Raw genomic sequence first — 20693 nt, forward strand, 5'->3', positions numbered from 1 at the left:
TCCACACTGGGAAAATCCTAAAAATAAACCAATGTCGTAATGCATTCATTTTTAATCTCCTTTGCACTTGATAAGTCTCTAAGATGTCATGCTAATAGCAAGCCTTGTCATTCTGTCATGAAATATTTGACACTAATGTCTGTCAGTTGCTCTGTATCATGAGCGAATGCTTCCCATCCATTCATTCCACGGCAGCCATTATTCAGCATCAGAGCATGCCTGAGGGAATTTGTGTTTATGTCGATACATATGTACACATGGTATACTTATCTGCCTATTAGTTGTCTACAGGTAACAATTAGCAAATGGAATAATGATATCTGTTTCTTCTTCATATTCGGAAATGAACACAGGACTCTGCAGTGGGACACCGATCCTTCAGTACTGCAGCTTCACTCGGACTCAGAACTCGGGTATGTTTTGGGTGTACATATTACTTTACATGCCCTTTAAAGCAAAATAACCCCACTGTAATAGATAACAATAGTATTTTTTTACTGTTAAAGTCAGATAATGTCAGTTTCTCTCCATTTGTCTTATCCCTTTCATAGTGCCGCCATACTAGATTCTAGGTGTACAACCATTTGCAAACTTCAGTGTACTGCCAATTGTAACTACTATCTCTGTACAACATCACAAAAACTTCCTGGCTGCTGTAGACACATCTAGGAGAGTGTATCAGCTGCTGAATACAAAGTTAAATAATTCAAAAACCACAAATAATAGAAATGAAAACTAATTGCAAACTGTCTCTCTACATCTTTCTAAGTTAACTCAAAGGTGAACAATCCCTATAATACAGTGACATTTCTTTTTACTATAGAAAACAGTAATAAACATGAAGTGAGTTACTGAGTCTAAACCTGTTCTTGGGTCCTGTAATCTGTCTCCTGAGAAATCAGTCAAACCACGGGTCTATGGAGTACAAAAAGTAGTTGTTGCCAAATTAAAAGATGAACGGATTTCTAAATGCACCCAAAGGAACAGAACATTTAAAATGCTTTATGATATTGTAAAGTGGGCAATTTCCAGGGCTCCCAGGGATACAGAGCCCATTGGGGGGTATGCTCTTTTTTTTTGTAACTTATATTTTATTTCTCATCAAAGAAAAAATAAAGGGTAAATATGCTCTTAAACATGTTTTAAAGGGGTGGATCACCTTTGAAATAACTTTTAGTATCACGTAGAGAGTGATATTCTGAGACTATTTGCACTTGGTTTTAATTTTTTATCAGTTGTGGTTTTTGAATTATTTAGCTTTTTATTCAGCAGCTCTCCAGTCTGCAATTTTAGCAATGTGGTTGCTAGGGTTCACATTCCCCTAGCAACCATGCGCTGATTTGAATAAGAGACTGGAATATGAATAGGAGAGGGCCTGAATAGAAAAATGAGCAATAAAAATTAGGAATAACAATACATTTGTAGCCTTACAGAGCATTTGTTTTTAGAAGGGGTCAGCGACGCCCATTTGAAAGCTGCAAAGAGTCAGAAGAAAAAGGCAGATAAATATAAAATTATAAAAAATAAATAATCAAAACCAATTAAAGAGTTGCTTAGAATTGGTTATTCTATAACATACTAAAAGTTACCTTAAAGGGCATGTAAAGACAAAAAAATAAAATCCAATTTTTACTTTCTTTAATGAAAAAGAAACCTCTCCAATATACCTTAATTAAAAAATGTGTACCGTTTTTATAAGAAACCTGACTGTATGCAGTGAAATTCTCCCTTCATTTACTGCTGTGGATAGAAATTGTCAGACAGTCGATAACTGCTGAGCAGGGAAACAATCATACTTATGAACAGCAGGGGGAGCCTCCGCTTTACTTCCCAGCCGTGCAGAACTCAAGCAGCTTTGTTTATGACGATCCCTAAGCAGCCCAGACCGCACTGAGCATGTGCACAGTCTTAGTCTTGCAAAGATGTTTAACAAAGTTACAAGATGGTGACCCCCTGTAGCCAACTTTGAAAGCATAAATCATTTGTTTGATTAGGCTTGTGGTGCAGTAAGTTCATGTTCATATTTAGTATACAAAATACAGCATTCCTAGCTTTAGTCTTAGGGTGAACCACCCTTTAAATATTATTACCATATACATTATGGATATTGTACAATGGGCCTACAGCTGTTGTTAAACAGTATCCTGAGGTGGGTGAATGAAAGCTGTTATTTAGTGATTCTGGAGCCTGGGGCACCACACTTTGTTTTTGCAAAGAAAAACAGCTCTATAAATACATTTTAAACATACATTGGCATGAAAGTGTAGTATTAAAATGTATAATCATTGGATGTAGGTCATTTTATGACATGGCATAAAATAGTCAGCAGATAATATCCCTTACTAACCTTCCCTTTGCAAATGAATCCACAATTAGAACATATTATCAGCTGTAATATTATCTAGCTCCAGTACAGAATAAGTGACTCAGGAGCTGAGATTGTGGTTTCCAATACTAAATGAACACAGAACAATTCTTTTCTCTACTGACTTCCCTGACCCAGTGTAACTGGGCATGACTGGTCATCATGCTAGTGTATAATAAGCATGTATTTAATTTTCTAGAAGAAGACTTATTAAGCTTGGAGTATCTAAAGTCACTCAAGTGGATTTCTTGCCTCGGGAAGTAGTGTCGTACTCAAAGGAGACACAAACTCCAGTGACAACCCACCAGACTGAAGGTGACTATAAATAATTTCATTAACATTTAGAACAGTAGCACATACTCTTGCATGAAGTGAGGAGTATTATTTTCTCAGGGTGCTGATTATAGTCTGATTTTTATTGTGCAGTCCAAAGGAACTGACCTCTGTAACAGGTCATTGTGTATGAGATCTAAATTCTTGGTCATCACTAGTGAGGTATGCCTCTAAATAAAGCCTGTGTCTGTGGTCATCTACGATTACTTTGGCAGGTCTGTATGCATGAGGGATGGGGAGGCACACAAGGTTACTCCCATTAATTTTTTAACTCAAGGTTGGGAGTGGTCGTAGATGCAGGCCACAACAGGTCCATGTACTTACCCTATGGCAGACAGTAAGGGCAAAACCGGCCTGCACAGCCAGTCCATGGGCAGAAGCTTCTGCCTGGGGATGTAGGGGTGCACCTGCCATGAGTAGAGGTAAAAACATTGCCACTGCCTGCCATTACCAGGGGCATCAAAAAAGCAATTTCTGGTAACTTTAAGAGCTGAATTTCTGGATATAAACCAGAAATGCATTTTCCCAGACCCCCTCTGGCATGACAAAGGTAAGAGCAGTAGGGAGAAGGGATGTTGTAAATAACCCTTAATATATCCTGTAGGTAATATGCTTAGGAATATGCAAGGGTCTGATATTTGGTAGTTTGTAAGCCTTCTAGACTTCTAAAAGAAAAAAAAATCAAATAGTCAGTAACCAGACATAAAAACTACTGGACTTTGATGGACTTTTGCAACCAAAATTGAGACTGTGGGTAAAATTCCCATAGAGAAGAGTTAGGTCTTTTAACTCCTGCTTTTCAGTGTAGTAAAATGCACCACCCAACATTAGTCCTCCTTTATGAACCCTCAGAATGCCTCCATTTCTTTCTATGGATCTTGGCAGGGCTGGACTAGACCACCAGGACATCAGAGAATCTGCTGGTGGGCCCCATGTTGTGAATATTGTCATGAACCCTTTCCTATTTCTATCATTATAGCTCCATTTTTTTTTTAGATAAATCTGGGCTATGCTGTTTTGATTTAAAAATGCAAAAGGAAAAAAAAAATATAGATATTGTGTGCATAATTTCCCCTCTGTCTGATTCATGGTAGAATAGTAAAACTATGTTCCTACTAAATCTTCACTGCTCTTCACCATAAATAGTAACATTCCCTGGTAGAATGAACATGGAGGAATCACTGGATGAATCACTGGATAATGCACCTTTGTTCTCTATTGTTTGCCAGCTGTTCTACACCCCCCCACTTCCTATAAAATTATACCAGAGATTTAAAATTAAGTGAATATCTTTACTGTACGTTATCATTGGATATGTGTGTGTGGTGGTGATGGAGATGGTTTGGGGGTTGTTGTTATTCTGACACATAGAGGATTTATCCTGCTGCAAGGATCTGCTAAAGAGACACAACCTTGGTATGATTATGCTCCAATGTCATAAATAAGGCTCTTCATACATTTTGATTACAATATTTTTGGAGTAGGGTGGTGTAAAAAAATCTGAAACTGGGGCATGGGCACAACTCTTGAAATATAGGTTTATATAATGCATGCAACAGGAGAATGACGGAAAGGGCTTTTTAAAATGATATCACAATGAGTGAGTAATACACTGCAGGCCTGCGTCTTGTTCCGTTGATTTCATTTGTATAACTTAGAGAAACTTCTGCACCTGGGTAAAATAATTGGAGACACATTTTCTAAGCTGGAGACCTTGTGAGCACTTATTTACTTACAATACTGGACTGAAGTGTCATTTCAGGGGCAAAATCGACTGGTTCTGTAGGATATCTATTAATAAACCAGAGATGTTTTCATTGCTTCTCTGCATATTTTTATTGCACATATACTTGTATAATGAACACGGACATAGTCAATGATTCTGAACTCACGGGATGTGTCTGCTTTGCACTGCGGGGATTAAGAGGGGATTCATTTTAGACCTTTTGTAGCTTTGCTGGGTTTATTGTGGCCTCCTTTTAGGTAAAAAAAAATATAATTTAGATGTGGTTGAACATAATAAACATAAGGTTGAATGTAGTGTATTTTATTCAATCTTGGCTTCAATGGTAATGGTATATTATTATGAAAATGGTTTATTTACATGAAGCAGGGTTTTACATATGAGCTGTTTTATGCAATATCTTTTTATAGAGACCTACATTGTTTGAGGGGTATAGTTTTCCTTTAAATCATGTTTAATCAAACAGATAACCCGTCTTTGCCATATTATGCCAAAACATAGATTACCCCAGATGCCAGCCACCGCAGTGGGCATGTGAAAAGAAAAACCTTTATTAACCAGACCCAAATGGCAAGGACCAAAATCAATTACCCGCCAGCAGCTGTTTCATATCACATCAAAACAGTAGTAGATGTAACAAGATATTGACAAATGTAAGCAATTTATTTTTTGAAAATAAAAACCTTTAAAGTAACATATTGTAAAATATAACAATGCAATAGGGGGGTGGGATGATCGGATCATTATGGGAGAACAGACATGCTGCCAAGCCTGCACTGAGCTCCAGGTGCTCATGATGCTGAAAGAGGAGGAGGGTACGTGATCTCCCTTTTTATATCAGCCCTCTGATTAGTGTCCATCACCAATCCCTCGCCGCCACGTAGTTATACCCAGACTTCCCTCTGCTCCCTAGCACCTCCCCACAGTCCCACAGTCGTTAACCACTTTGGTGCCATACAATATCAGCCCAAGTGACATTCAGCCTGGGATCCCCAGTCACTGCTTCAGCACACCTGGAGGAGGTCACCCTCCCATACCTCCCAACATTTTGGAAATAGAAAGAGGGACAAAAAAGATTTGGTGCCCTTTTTGTGGCCACACCCCCCCTAATTACCATGTCCATTTTACAAAATTTGGCAAGTTATGAAAGGTTTGAACACATTTCTGTGGTTTGTATGTGTTATTACAGTTTTGCTAATGAAGGTGAATTGCCATTTAAGCTGCAAAGCACAGTTTCCCAAAGATACCTTCTTATCTAAAATTGTTTCTTTGCTTATTAAATTGTTACAAAAGTATCAAAGTATCTAATCTGGGCTCTCTGCAAAAAGCCAGTTAAGTTATAAATGTTGTATCTTTTTCTGGCTGTTCAGTGAAGAAGATCAAAGAGAAAGTCAGGACATTTCAGTAACAAACCCGGGACTGCGGGTTGAGCTGTCAAAATTGTGACTGTCCCGCAAAAAATGGGACAGTTGGGAGGTATGCCTTCCCATTCTGGAAATCATTGCCTTGGTGTATGTTAGTAATGCATTAAGAATGTAAGGTTTGAGGGTATTTAAAGGTAATAATTTTGCAGGCAAGATATGAATAGAAATGCTAGTATTCTTAATGACCCAAATTAAATTAAGGGGTTATTTACTAAAATCTGAATTTATAAACCCATGAAGACCACAATAACTTGGGATAGGTGCCCCCCCCATTGACTTATACAGGACCCCAACAGGTCTGAGATAGTACATTTTCAGATTCTGGCTTTTTGCAGCATCAAGGTATAATAAATCTAAAAAAAATTCCCTTGAAAAATTCAAGTTTTGCCCCAAAAAGACTGACCAGAAAAATTTGAGATTTAATAAATAACCTCCTAAGTGAAGGACTGGCAAGATCAGAGGTGACTTTGATGCTGTATATATTGCAATAAATGGACATACATGGGCATTTTTAATAGCTTTTTTCAAAAAAATATCCCAGGGCAATGGCACACTTTGGAACTTTGGAAAATATCTTGGAGAATAATGACCCTAGCAATGCACCAGCAGGTCAGGCAATTACCTCTTGGAAGTGCTGACTGTTGTCAATGCAAAAGTATTTTCAAGCATATTGACCCCATATATCAATAATAAATTAGTGGCAAAATTATTTGTGTGCCATTACCCTTAGAGGCACATTTATCAAAGGTCAAATTTCTTTGAAACTCTTTAAATTTAAATATACTCTAAGGGGCCGATTCATCAAGAGTCGAATATCGAGGGTTAATTAACCCTCGATGTTCGACTAGGAACTAAAATCGTTCGACTTCGAATATCGAAGTCGAACGATTTAGCGCAAATCCTACGATCGAACGATCGAAGGATTATATCGAAGTTTTTCTTAAAGAGACAGTACTTCGACTGTCGAATGGTCGAATAGTCGAACGATTTTTAGTTCGAATCGTTCGATTCGTAGTCGAAGTCGTAGTCGAAGGTCGAAGTAGCCCATTCGATGGTCGAAGTAGCCCAAAAAACACTTCGAAATTCGAAGTTTTTTTAATTCGAATCCTTCACTCGAGCTTTGTAAATGTGCCCCTAAATGTCATTGGGGGGGTATTTCCTAAAAAAAAATATTATCTAAAACTTGCACTAATTTTACTGACTTGAAAACTGGAATCGAATTCAAATTGAATTTGACTAAACTCGATTCAAGTTTTTTCTCCCAAAAAAACTTGAATGTCAGGAAGGTTAGTAACATGTCCATATTGATGCCTGGACCTCTCCCATTGACTTATACATGAACTCGGCAGGTTTTAGGTGGCGAATAGTCAAATTCGAGGTTTTAAAGGGCCATTGTATGATAAATCTTGAAATTCGAATGTGAATTTGAATTAAAACTCAAATCAAGTTTGGATAATTCACTATTTGAATTTGAATTTGACCCTTAATAAATCTGTTCCTTAATGTCCTTTATATACTGATGTAGTTGAGTTCAGGAACTAACTAAAGTCTGGGTGCTTAATGTACACTGTTCTCCTCCACCTATACTCCCACTTGCACCAACACATATACCTACACCAGCAAGCTCAACTGCAATTTACTGCTCCTGTACCCAGCTGGTTCTGCCATTGTTGTTTTTTTTTACATTATATTACAGCAAACAGAATCATTAAGCAACGAAGCATCTGTAGATCCATCTGGTACAACATTTTGCAATTGGTTTTACATTATTTGTGCAGTTTTTGAAAAATTTGCCTTTCTAATCTACCATTGCCCTGGATGGAATCAGCATGTTGCGTTCATTGGCCCTGGAAAACAGAAAGCAGATCACTCATAATTATTTGGTATGCCTTATGTTTCTGTGGAGCCCCTCTCCTATTCATAATAGAAAAGTATCAACCACCTAGAAACTCCAAACTGAGGGGCAGTTTAAAAAAACAAACAAAAAAAAACCTAAATAATTATAACAAACACCAAGAAGAATAAAAAATAAAAAACAACTGCAAATTGTCTTAGAATGTCACCATTTACATCATACTAAACTGAATAGCGCCTTGAACAATTTCTTTGGTAAAGCAAAAAGCCAGTAGATGGCAGCAAATATCTTAGAATGAAACTCTCTTCTCCCTAAATAATCCACCCTGTGTCATTTTGATATACTGCATGTTTATGCCAAAACTCATCCATGCTGAACTGCTATTATTTCACACTTAACCTTTGTTTGGAATCACTAAGAGGATGGAAGACTATATATATAGTTTTATTTTTCTTGCATTTAAAAGTGTTTGCACGTGCACAATAGCAGCATTCCTCTTATGGAATTCTTTGAAGACCCTTGAAGCAAAAAACTATGGCTTTTTGGAAAGCTCTGTTATATATCTCCTGAACAAATACCACTGCACTGTGTATCCACCGTGCAATTCCAGCAGGGTTATGGAAAGATTCCCCAGGCAGTGCATATTGGGTACTGTCAAACATTTTGACCTCAATTCCATTTTGGACCTTTTAATAGCTGTGTTATTCTTTCTTATTTGAGGTTCATATTTCATATACATTTATTAAATCAGTGTAAGTGTTTACTGTGCTGCTGCCAAACATTCTCTTTCTGTCACTGTCATCAGCCTTGGCCAACCCATAGGGGCAGTGTAGTAAATGTCATATTTTTACATTTACTACATTGCTACACTTAACTCTATGTACCTATGTTCCTACAGTATGCACATGTAACTGTGGGGCAGATTTACTAAAGGGTGAAGTGGCCGTCGCTAGCGAAAATTTGCCAGAAATCCCATCTGCAGGCACATCACCAATTTACTAAGCGGCATAGAGGACAATTAACTAGCGAATGGGACCGTCACTAGCACTCGTTTGCACTCTGTCGCCAAGAAAATTTTCGCAATCTGGCGAAAATTTGCCGTTTAGTGGATTTGCCCCTATGGGTTACATTTTTATAGTTACATAGGTATGTAGTTTGGATTAAAAAAAGACAAAAGTTCAACCCCTCCAATTGAACTTCAGTACACACACATATATAATAAACTCCTGTGAGTGCGGTTTAATTTTCTGGTACAGGTATGGGATCCTTTATCCGGAAACCCATTACCCAGAAAGCTGAGAATTACAGAAAGGCTGTCTTCCAAAAACTCAATTTTATCCAAATAATCTACATTTTTTAAAATGATTTCCTTTTTCTCTGAAATAATAAGACAGTGCCTTGTACTTGATCCAAACTAAAAGAAAATGAATCCTTATTGGAAACAAAACCAGCCTGTTGGGTTTATTTAATGTTTAAATAATTTTCTAGTAGAATTTAGGGACGAGGATGCAAATTATGGAAATATCTGTTATCCAAAAAAACCCCGGTCCCAATCATTCTGGATAACAGGTCCTATATTTGTGTATATATATATATATATATATATATATATAGCATAGTCACATAATATATAAACATATATATACAGGTAGCTATAAACAAACTATCTGTAGATATTAAGATTCCAGTAGCCTTGGCTATTGTGCTTGTCCATAAAGATGTCCAAGCCACTTTTAAAGGCATTATCAGAATCTGCCATCTCAAGCACACTGTCCTCACTGCAAAGAACCACCTACACGGCTTCAAATGAAAGTTCCTCTAATCTAGGGTGGGCCACTATCTGTCTATAATGTCTTCTAATTTACTTGTAAGGACTAAGGATTAATCATGTCCCCTTCAAGCCCGTTTTCTTAGAGAAAACAAACTCACTTAGTAGTGTTTCCTCATAGCTTTATTGTTTCATCACACTTACTAGTTTAGTTGCACTTCTCTGCACTTTCTCCAGCTCATTTCAAAGGACGGGGGCCTAAGACTGTGCTGCATACTCAAGGTAAGGCCATACCAGGGACCTGGTAAAAATTTTCATCGAGTGAATGCCCTTTTTTATGCGAATGTACTTTATTTGCTTAAATACCCACTTAGTGACTTAGTTACACAGTGGGGCAGATTTATCAAGGGTCAAATTGAATTCGAGGGAATTTTCGAAGTAAAAAAATTCGAAATTCAAAGCAATTTTTTGGATACTTCGACCATCTAATAGGATACTACGACTTCGAATATTTGATAATCGAAGTACTGTCTCTTTAAAAAAACTTCAACTTCAATAGTTCGCCAAATTAAACCTGCCGAAGTGCTATGTTAGCCTATGGGGACCTTCTAGAACATTTTTCTAAGTCTTTACACATGGAAGTAAAATTGTTCGAATCGTTTGATTATACTTCGATCGTTCAATGCCCAAATTCGGTAAAAATTCTTCGACTTCGATATTCGAAGTTAAAGTATTTCAATGCGAGGGTTGAATTTTGAAGTATTTATCACTTCGAAATTCGACCCTTGATAAATCTGCCCCAGTGTGTTATCCACAAAAATCCCTAAAGCCTGCTTAATTAAGGATCCACCTGACACACTACCATTTAGTGTATAACTCACATTTATGTTATTTCTAACAAAGTGCATAACCTTGCATTCATCAACATTGAACCTCATTGGCCAGTTTTCTGCCCAGTTCTCCAGTTTTGTGCGATCGCAATGCAAAGTAGCAGCATCGCATGGAACTTATAGTTTTGCAGAATTTAGTACCAGCAGCAAAAATAGAAACAGTACTTACCATGCCTTAATGCCATTAACAAGTTCAAAAGCAAAGGAGCAAGGACAAATCCCTGTGGTTCTCCACTAATGACGCTGGTCCTGTTAGAAAATGTTCCATTTACCAGCACTTTTTGTAATATATCCTTTAGCCAGTTCTTTCTCAAAGTACAAATATGTTCCAGGCCATTATTCCTTAATTTAATCAGTAACCTTTTATGTGGTACTGTATCAAATGATACTGTCCAAATGTTTTTGACAGTAACATTGGTATGTGTATGGCTAGCTTTAGTCCTGTTAAGAAGCTTTGAGCTTTACATAGCCAATGTGATTCTATAAGAAGGAAAGCACTCTAATAGCGCTGTGTGCCGTACAATACCTTTCAAGGATTTAGAACACATTCCTAGTGAGATATAAATGGGGCAGATGTAGCATTTTGCATTTACCAATACCTTTGTAAGCTGTTAGCTAGTAGCTAGCCTAGCAGACAAAACTATAACATTATTTTACTGTTCCTCCTGAGGCTTGCACAAAGTTATCTATATCTCTGCCTTGTGTGTTGGTATTAACATAAATGCTCTCTATGAGTGACGTTCTCTTAGAGGTTCTTCCTATACACAGTGACTAATAAATCAGCATTATATCAATAATAATTCTCATGTGTTTACCTGTATATGAAAGATTTCATGCGCTTTAAAGGAGAAATCAAAAGCCTTACTAGTCTCGCCCATCTGTTCCACTTACCCTTTTCCCAGGCTGTGCAGAGGAGTCATGGCACTCAACACACTGCACTGTAGGACAAGAACCAATCAGCATCTAGGCTGACCTGATAGGGAACTGAAGCCTGTCTTTGCTTGTGTGACTGCAGGGCTGTGATTGGCTGCCCACTCCTACTGTGCTTCTGGTAGGGACCATTAGGAATCCCCACCCCTCATTTGAACTCGGACAGCGACTGTAGCAGATCTATAGGGTCCTCCAATAAAGGGGCCATTTTTAAAGATAGTATCAATGTTTAGCCCAAAGTAAAAGCAGTACCATATATTATTCATTGGGGAGGAGGTTCACTGATCTTTTACAGTACTGAATATCTTTTAACTGGCTGATTTTATCAGTAGTTTGCAGTGCACTGATGTTGAACAGTTGTTTGCAGTTGTAAAATAGAAATGTTAGGTTGAAAAAAGTACAATAAATCATTATATTACATAATCTCTTAGAAAACAATATTACATTTCTAAAAATAATTATTAACCATCTACTTGATTAGATGTTTTATTAATCATAGTTTACCTTCAGCTGACCCCTTTCTACTGCATAGGGCCTCACCTGGGGTACATTCCACAAACTGGGAATCAGTAATTAAGGGCAAGAAATGTCTACTCCCTATTATTATGTTTGTGCTTTCTATGATACATTTGCTTTAAAAGCTGTTCATCTCTGGGATATGGTGCATAGGTTCAGTTATGATCATCACCTCTAACATCTGTTGGTAGTTACCTAACACCACACTGCCACTGATATTCTTTTTCATTGGATGTTATCCAGAGGAGCACCTGGAGGAATAAAGAGACATACACTGGGTTTAGTATTTAGTTGTTTTTTCTGTGGTTTTACTTTGCAGGTGAGGGTGCAGGGATGTAACCCACTGACATGACATTTACTGTACTTCACATTCCTTTCTCTAAAGCCAGTTATATCCGTGCACTAATAAAATTAGTAGTGTCTATGATACCTTCTGTAATTAGTGAAACAATATCCAATATCCCCACTCTGTAATAATATTTGCATTTCATCAGTTTAGATTAAAATAGGCAGAAAATCATTGTGACATTTAAATGGAATATAACATTAGTCTGTTAGCTGATCGAGGGGTCTGCTTCCTCTAGTTATGCCACTGTTTGAAACCCTGTTTATTTTTACTTTCCAATATATTCAATGGATTTTGTTTGGTCTAAAATGATAAAGGTACAGGTATGGCGTTATTCAGAAATCCGTTATCCAGAAAGCTTCACAATCTCCCATAGACTCAATTTTAATCAAATTATTCACATTTTTAAAAATTTCCTTTCCCTATGTAATAATAAAGCAATATCTTGTACATGAACCCGACTAAGATATAATTAATACTTATCGGAGGCAACATGATTTGGTTCATTTAGAATTTAAATTATTATTTTTTTTTTTAGTATACTTAAGGTCTGGTGTTTCAAATTACGGAAAGACTCCTTATTATGGAAAACCCCAGATTCTGAGCATTCTGGATAACAGGTCACATACCTGTATACTGACATTTTTCTTGAGGGGGAAGGGGAATAAATCTTTGCAAGTGAAGAAATTGATTCCTCATTTCATTTTCAATATTATGGACAACTTTTTTTTAATTCAAGAATGTATCATCCTAATCTATACAATAAAACAATGGTTTAAGATTATTATTTCCTGATATTTGGAGACATATTACTTACAGACACAGGGCTCAGGATAATCAATGGCAGTCAACATAATTAGTTTCTCCCTTTCGTATTCTGGCATCAATTGTTTTTTCTTCTATAATTTTTTTTTTAAATCCTAATATCTGTAAAACTTTTTATTTTTGGACACTATTCGAACATGGAATTTAGTTATCCAGAGCCCATATAAATAAGCTTTAATATAATGAATATGCCCTCAAATGTCTGTATAGAGTATAATAACATTTTAAGATCATTAATGCATTGATTATGATTATACACTCTTAGCTTTATACAAACTTGTTGTCCTTAAAATTGAGAATGAGGAATCAATTACTTCACTCACAAATACCAATTTCCAAAACAGTTTTAAGTAGATATCCTATGGAAAGATGCAAGGCTGAGAGGTTCCAGTAAAAAAATATATATTTTTTTATGTATTTATATTGTTATTTGTTGGGTTCCTGGCTGGCCAGGTTTTAAGTGAAATTTTTTTTAAAGTAAAATAAAATTCTTATACATTCAGATTAATTTGGTCTCCAAATACACCTTTTAATTAATTTATTACTGTTTTGTTATCCTCAAAATGACCTTGGGGATTTAAGGTGTGTTCCAGACCAATTAAAGAGACATTACTTCATTAATTCACACTTGTATAAAGCTTTTAAAGAGACACAGTGCTTCTTATTCCATGCCTACAGTATATTGTAACTATTAAAGCCCATTTTAGTACAGTAGTGGTGATATGTCGTTATCTATGATAATACAATATTTTAGGAAAATTAGCATATAATATTGAATTGAGGCCTTACTGTTTTATTCTGGGGTCTAACCAGTATTAAAACTACTTGATATTGTTCTGTATTTTCAAATAAACGTACTTGCTGCTAAATCTCGTATTAGTTCTGCAAAAATAAATAATGGAAGCACAAATCCTGTTTTGACTGAATCAACTGATTTCTGAATGACACTGGATTTACTGCTGATCATTTCCAATCAAATGAGAGGAAACATAGCTAAAACACAGGATACTGCACTTCATTAATTCTGTTTGGAGCTGTTTATTTTGCTTTTAATGTGGCTCACATTGATTGATTTAACTGCTGGTGGTATGTATCTAGCCATTATGACCATAAAAAAGAAGAGTTTTCTGGGTTTTTTTTGTTAATTATAAGAGCTGTTCTAAAACCAAACACAGGTTAATATCTGTTTTCTGGAAACCCATTATCCAGAAAGCTCCGAATTACAGGAAGGCCATCTCCCTCAGACTCGAATTTTTTTCAATGATTTTCTTTTTCTCTGTAATAATAAAATAGTACCATGCACTTGATCCAAACTAGGATATTGTTAATCCTTATTGGAAACAAAACATTTATTAAACCTTGATTTTTTATGGTTGAATGTACTGTTGCTCTGCAATGGAGCAACTGGTGTATTTTATGGATTCACTATTTTGGATTCGGCGAACCCATGAATGCTTCGCAAAAGATTTGGCCAAATACCAAACCGAAGACTATGCCATTCACTGTACTGGCCAGAGTAAACCACACTGCCCTCCATAATGGAGACTAAAAAGTGTGGCAATTGTGATCAGTGTCGGACTGGCCCACAGGGATACCAGGAAAACTCCCGGTGGGCCCAGGTATCAGTGGGCCCTCATGTTGCTAAACATTTTGCCTATTTCATGGTTATTCCTTATTTCTATGAGACCAAAGAGGCTAAATAGATGGAATAATAGATTATAGTATGTAAAGAAAAGAGAATAGGAGAATAGAGGTTGAGTGAGGAGAGAAAGAAAATAATTCTGAGAGTGGACCCCGAGTCTGAAGTTTTTTGGTGGGCCCCTGGTCTAAGGTTTTTTGGTGGGCCCCTGGTGTCCCAGTCCGACATTGATTGTGATACTCCTCTTGGCTAACAAACGATACATAAACTTCATTGCTAAAGCAATAGGCCAGACAAGAATAATCTTCTGGCAGTTACAAGGAACTGGCAGTTTTACAGATAATAGCCAGATTAAATTTGATGAGATAAACATAGCTCATGGTCATGTGAAAACTCCATTGAAGTTTATGGGAAAATCTGAAATTGATTTAGGAGATACGTTTTTTCATCAAGTTGAATCCAGCCCAATACCCCAAACATGATTACATCCTACAGATCTTTCTGGCACAAGTTTTGCCAGTACCTTTATTCATTTCAAATACAGTTTTCCTAAGTTCTCATATATGTTTTATAAATGTATCTAAAAGTAAGAAAGCTGATAATTCTCACGCTCTCTATGCTGTTTAGGGGGGGGAAACAGAAATGAGTAGTGATGAGCAAATTTTTTCGCCAGCCATGGATTCGCGGTGAAATGCTGCAAATTTTTTTTTGTGAAAAAAAAAAAGTCATCAAGACAAAAAAGTTGCCAAAAGAAAAAAATCCCATTGACTTTAATGTATTTGGAGTGAGAAAAATTGCAAGAGTAAAAAATGCTGCACAAAAAAAAAAAAAATTGACGCCCATTGGGGCAAATTCACTAAGATTCGTAGTTGCGCCAGGCGTAACTTCGCCGCACTTCGCCACACTTCGCCAGGCGTAGTTTCGCCAGCGCTTCCCAAATTCACTAAAATCCGAAGTTGCGCTCAGGGGTAACGTAAGGTTGCGAAGTTGCGCTAGCGTTGATTCGCTAAGTGAAGCGAAGTTACGCTAGCGATGGTTAATTTGCATACGGCGCCAAATTCAAATTTCAATGGAGGAATACGTATCAGCACTACAAATGCCTAGAAAACCTTCAAATCAGCAAATAAAAATTTTATTTTGCCCTACACATGTGCCCACTGTCTAGGTAAGTTGCCATGAGTCAGGAAATGTAGGGGGGAAGGAGGGGAGCCCCAAAAAAATTTGCGATCTTTTTCAGCCTATCTCCCATAATGTAGAAAACACGCCAGCGTTTTTTGGGACTTTTGAAGCAATCCCTATCTACTCTATTGCACTTTGCCTGGTCTGAGGTGGCGAAGGAAGTCTAGCGTAAAAGGTAGCGTTCAGTACACTGCGCGCGTTAGTGAATTTGCGTAGTTACGTCCGTAGCGATAATTCGCCAGGCGTAAGGGTGCGAAGTAACACTACCGAATCTACGCCAGCGTTCGTTAGTGAATTTGCGCAGTAACGAAAATGCCAAACGCTAGCGAAGTAACGCTAGCGAAGTAACGCTAGCGAAGTAACGCTAGCGTTCGGCGCTTCGGCGCTTAGTGAATTTGCCCCATTGACTTGACTTGACAATGTGTTTTGCAATTTTTTTGCCACTTCACAAATTTTTTCTCAGTTTCAAAAATTTTTCGGCAAATAGATAGATTTGGATAGATTTTCTCATTACAAGAATAAGACATTATACAAATTTTAGCCAATAGTTGACAATTATGTTAATTGTGTTCTCTGATTTGCTCAAAATATAATACAGATTCATTGCATTTCGCTCTGTGGAGGTCATTATTGCTTGCTCTATATTTTGTTGATATCACCACTAACGGGGGAACAAAAGGTGGAATACGGTTTTTGAGTAAAGAACATAATTGTTGGGAAGCACTGAATCCATTATTTAGCTCAGGATTCAGCCGAATCCAAGAATATTTAAATCTTAGTTGAATCCCTACTATTCAGCTAATAAAATCTATTTCTCTAACTTGTTAATGCAAGACCGAAGGCAAAATTTTGTTTTACATATGATTCAGAGTTGTTGGTTTTGAGCAAATTTTAATATGTAAATGAGGGTTTGGGATTGGTTCAGTATTTGGCCAAGCCTGTAGTGGAGGTGGACAGGTATGGAAACTATTATACTGTACGAAAGCCCATAAAGCCAATACTTGGTGAAATGTGTGAATAAATAGTTCTCCATTCTTTATCCTCTAATAATTTAATATTAAGGCAGATGTTAATATCCCAAAGAAATCCATGTTGGTAGCAAAGCAATGTTAGATCTAAGAACAACACTCAATAGTAAAAACCCATGTCCCACTGAGACACATTCAGTTACATTGAGAAGGAAAAACAGCAGCCTGACAGAATGCATTTCTCTTCTAAAGTGCAGGCACAAGTCACATGGCCAGGGGCAGCTGGGAAATTGACAATATGTCTAGCCCCATGTCAGATTTCAAAATTGAATATAAAAAAATCTGTTTGCTCTTTTGAGAAATGGATCTCAGTGCAGAATTCTGCTGGAGTAGCACTATTAACTGATGCGTTTTGAAAAAAACATGTTTTCCAATGACAGGATCCCTTTAAGCTAACCTTTGTATTAAGTTTTAGGGGTATATTTAGCAAACAGTGAAGTAAGAGATCACCACAGTCAACTATCGTGAAATACCATCTCTCTCCATTCATTTCTATAGGATTTTTAAAGGCGTTTTTATCAAATGGTGAACTTTCACTTTCACCCTTTGATAAATAAATACGCCTTTAAAAATCCCATAGAAATTAATGGAGAGAGGCGGAATTTCACACTAGTGGACTGTCGCGATCTCTAACTTCACTCTTTGATAAATATACCCTTTAGTATGATATAGAGAGTGATATTCTGAGACAATTTACAATTGGTTTTCATTTATTATTATTTATGGTTTTTGAGTTATTTAACTTTTTATTCAGCAGCTCTCCAGTTTGCAGTTTCAGCAGCTATATGGTTGCTAGGGTCCAAATTACCTTAGTAACCATGCGTTGATTTGCATAAGAAACTGGAATATGAATAGGAGAGGGTATGAATAGAAAGATGAGTAATAAAAAGTAGCAATATCAATAAAATTGTAGCCTTACGGAGCTTTTGGTTTTTTTTAGAAAGGGTCAGTGACCCCCATTTGAAAGCTGGAAAGAGTCAGAAGAAAATGGCAAATAATAAAAAAACTATAGAAAATAAATAATAAAGGCCAATTTAAAGGTAGCTTAGAACGGTCATTCTATAGCATACTACAAATTAAAGGAAAACTATACCCCCAAAATGAACACTTAATCAACAGATGGTTTACATTATATTAAGTGGCATATTAAAGAATCTTACCAAACTGGTCTATATATTTAAGTAAATATTGCTCCTTTGGATCTCTTGCCTTGAGCCACCATTTCTTGATGGTCTGTGTGCTGCCTCAGAGATCACCTGACCAGAAATACTACAACTCTAACTGTAACAGGAAGTGTTGAAGCAAAAGACAGAACTCTGTCTGTTAATTGGCTCATGTGACCTAACAAGTATGTTGGTATGTTTGTGTGCACAGTGAATTGTATGATCCCAGGGGGCTGCCCTTATTTTTTAAAATGGCAATTTTAGATTTATGATTACCCAATGGCACATACTAATAGAAAAGTATATTATTATGAAAATGGTTTACACCAAGGGTTTTACATATGAGCTGTTTTATACAATATCTTTTTTATAGAGACCCACATTGTTTGGGGGGGTATAGTTTTCCTTTAACTTAAAGCTGCACCAACACTTTAAATGTTATCTGTGATCAATTAAAGCAATTAAATGACACCTATTTGCACATGTTCCCTTATTTATATTTTTTTCTGCAAGGCTTTTGCCCTATAAAGGGTATTTATATTCTCTTCAAAACTCTTTCTATTCTTAATCTTCTTAGGTCTACATGGTCATTTTTTACCCAAACGCCTGCAATTTAAACGGAAATCAAAAAGAAAATTGACATCTTCACAAATCTTGCTTTTTCTCAGTTGAATCAGAATAAACACGGGGAGTGATGTCAGCCTGTGATATTACAGCAGCCATACCAGTAAGCCCCTAAAAAAATGCTGACCTGTACATTGGCAACAGCTGTTTGCCATGTGATTTAAACTTCCCGTCAGAATAATGGATGTGCTTTTATGCATGGCACTTCCTGAAGTCTGATCAGAATTAAAATTGCTGCTGGAATTTCCTGGCAGGGCAACTCATTTGTAGGACGAGGAGTGCATGACAGTGCTTTGATTGGATTTTGCCTTCAGCTATGCTTTGGCTGGAGAATTCTCCAAGTCCTGCTCAATGCACAGGGCTAAACGCAACAACATCTGCACAAGTATACAGGCTGTCCATCATGCACAAACCACATGTTAATGAAAATCCCACATGTAAAACTTTAATGATAGGAATATCAAACTGGGCCACCTGCTGCGGTCTGATGTTTGTAAAGAAACCAAACACTGCTTGTAAAGGAATAATGCACCATTCCTGCAACATGGAAACTGTGAGATGATACAGAGGCACCAGGAGAGACTAGAGGAAACATAACCAGCAGAAATTACATGTAAATTATATTCATTTGTCTAAGTAAGTGCTTATTTCTCATTATGTTGGTTTGAAAAAAACCAACAACTTCGGCTTATTATGTTGGTTTGAAAAAACCAACATATTGTTCTTCGACCTCAGTTTCTTCTTCCGCTTCTTCTCATTCTCAGCGCCCCCCATTTCCTGCAGTTTTAGGAGTACAACTTCCAAACTTTTCACACTTCTTCATCTTATGGTGGAGCAGGTTGCTTGTGTTTTTCTAACTGATCCCGCCCTCCATCTTTTTGGGGCGACACTCCGAACACCCCAATTTCTCAATTGACTTTGACAGGGAAGATTTTAAACTGCTGCCTCTCTTACAGCTTTGAAGCCACACTCGCCAAACTTGAATCATATAATCATGTGGTCACCCTGAATGAAACAGCAATATTTGTTGGATGGCCAAAAGTAGGAGGAGCTAACAACAGCCAATGAAATTTCACCCATCGACTTTCAATTAGGGCTCCCACTGTTACAGCCTTGAGGCTTCACTCACCAAATTGAATCACATAGTCAACCTGAATGAAAATATGATATCTGTTGGATGCCCAAAAGTGAAGTGGAGCTATGCACAGCCAATCAGATTTCACCCATGAGCCTGCTGCCATTATCACAGTATAAATGCCAGGGTACCCAAACTCTTCACGGTTGGTCACTGGGTACTGCAGGTCAAGGTTAGGAAAAATGGACAGAGCCACCAACAGCCAATCACATTTCTTTCATTAATTTCAGTGGGGAAATTTTAACTTCTGCTATACTCACACGTCTCTAAGGGCTGAACAGAGAATCTCACACACTGAACCCACTCTTGCATCAGTTCTAGGTAGTGTCATATGGTGTAGGTTCTTATATAGGCACACACTGGAAGGGTGGGCTGATGGCAATTCTTCTAGTTTGGGACCCAATAGGGCCTGGGCAAACAGGTAGATCCTCTGGCCCTCATATGGACCAGTCCAACCCTGATAATGTCACATGAGGGCTCAAATGCAACCACAGGCTTATTCCTGTGAAAATGAACAAATTCACAGCACTCATTAAAGGTACTTGCTTCCAAACACGCTCCTTGCACTTCCAAATAGTTGCCCTTGGCACCACTGTGTCCACCCTGCCTCTTTTTTCAAATCTTGAGCAAGTGATGTGGGCGGCAGTAGCTCCAGTGTTCTCACATTGGGCTGCATCAATGCAGATTTGAAGCAAAATGATGTAATACCAACTCCGAAAATGTATAACACAATTGCATCTAAATTATCAAAACATGCATTTTGATGCATCAGCCGCAAAATCATTAGGCAGAACTCCCTTTGTGGATGTGGTTATGCTGGAATTATGGGGGGAAAGTGTGTCTGAGATTGTACTGTGCACACTAGGCCCAGACTGGCAATCTGTGTGTTCTGGCAAATGCCATAAGATGCCATAGAAATTCACTATTTA

At 37.3% G+C, this 20693-nt stretch overlaps 1 protein-coding gene across 8 annotated transcripts in view; it reads left to right on the forward strand.

Moving 5' to 3' along the window:
* LOC108718845 (cytoplasmic dynein 1 intermediate chain 1) overlaps positions 1–20693 on the forward strand; it is a 234933-nt gene that overhangs the window by 18885 nt on the left and 195355 nt on the right. For all 8 annotated transcript variants that reach the window (XR_005961759.1, XM_041565902.1, XM_041565903.1 and 5 more), the window contains 2 exons: positions 354–413; positions 2565–2680. Coding sequence is in view for 7 of the 8 variants with exons in the window: in XM_041565902.1 (XP_041421836.1) it covers positions 354–413; positions 2565–2680 (176 nt within the window). In the remaining variant the exon portion in view is untranslated. The remainder of the gene's footprint in view (positions 1–353; positions 414–2564; positions 2681–20693) is intronic.

This window comes from Xenopus laevis, chromosome 6L, assembly GCF_017654675.1.
Source record: "Xenopus laevis strain J_2021 chromosome 6L, Xenopus_laevis_v10.1, whole genome shotgun sequence".
Lineage (NCBI taxonomy): Eukaryota > Metazoa > Chordata > Amphibia > Anura > Pipidae > Xenopus > Xenopus laevis.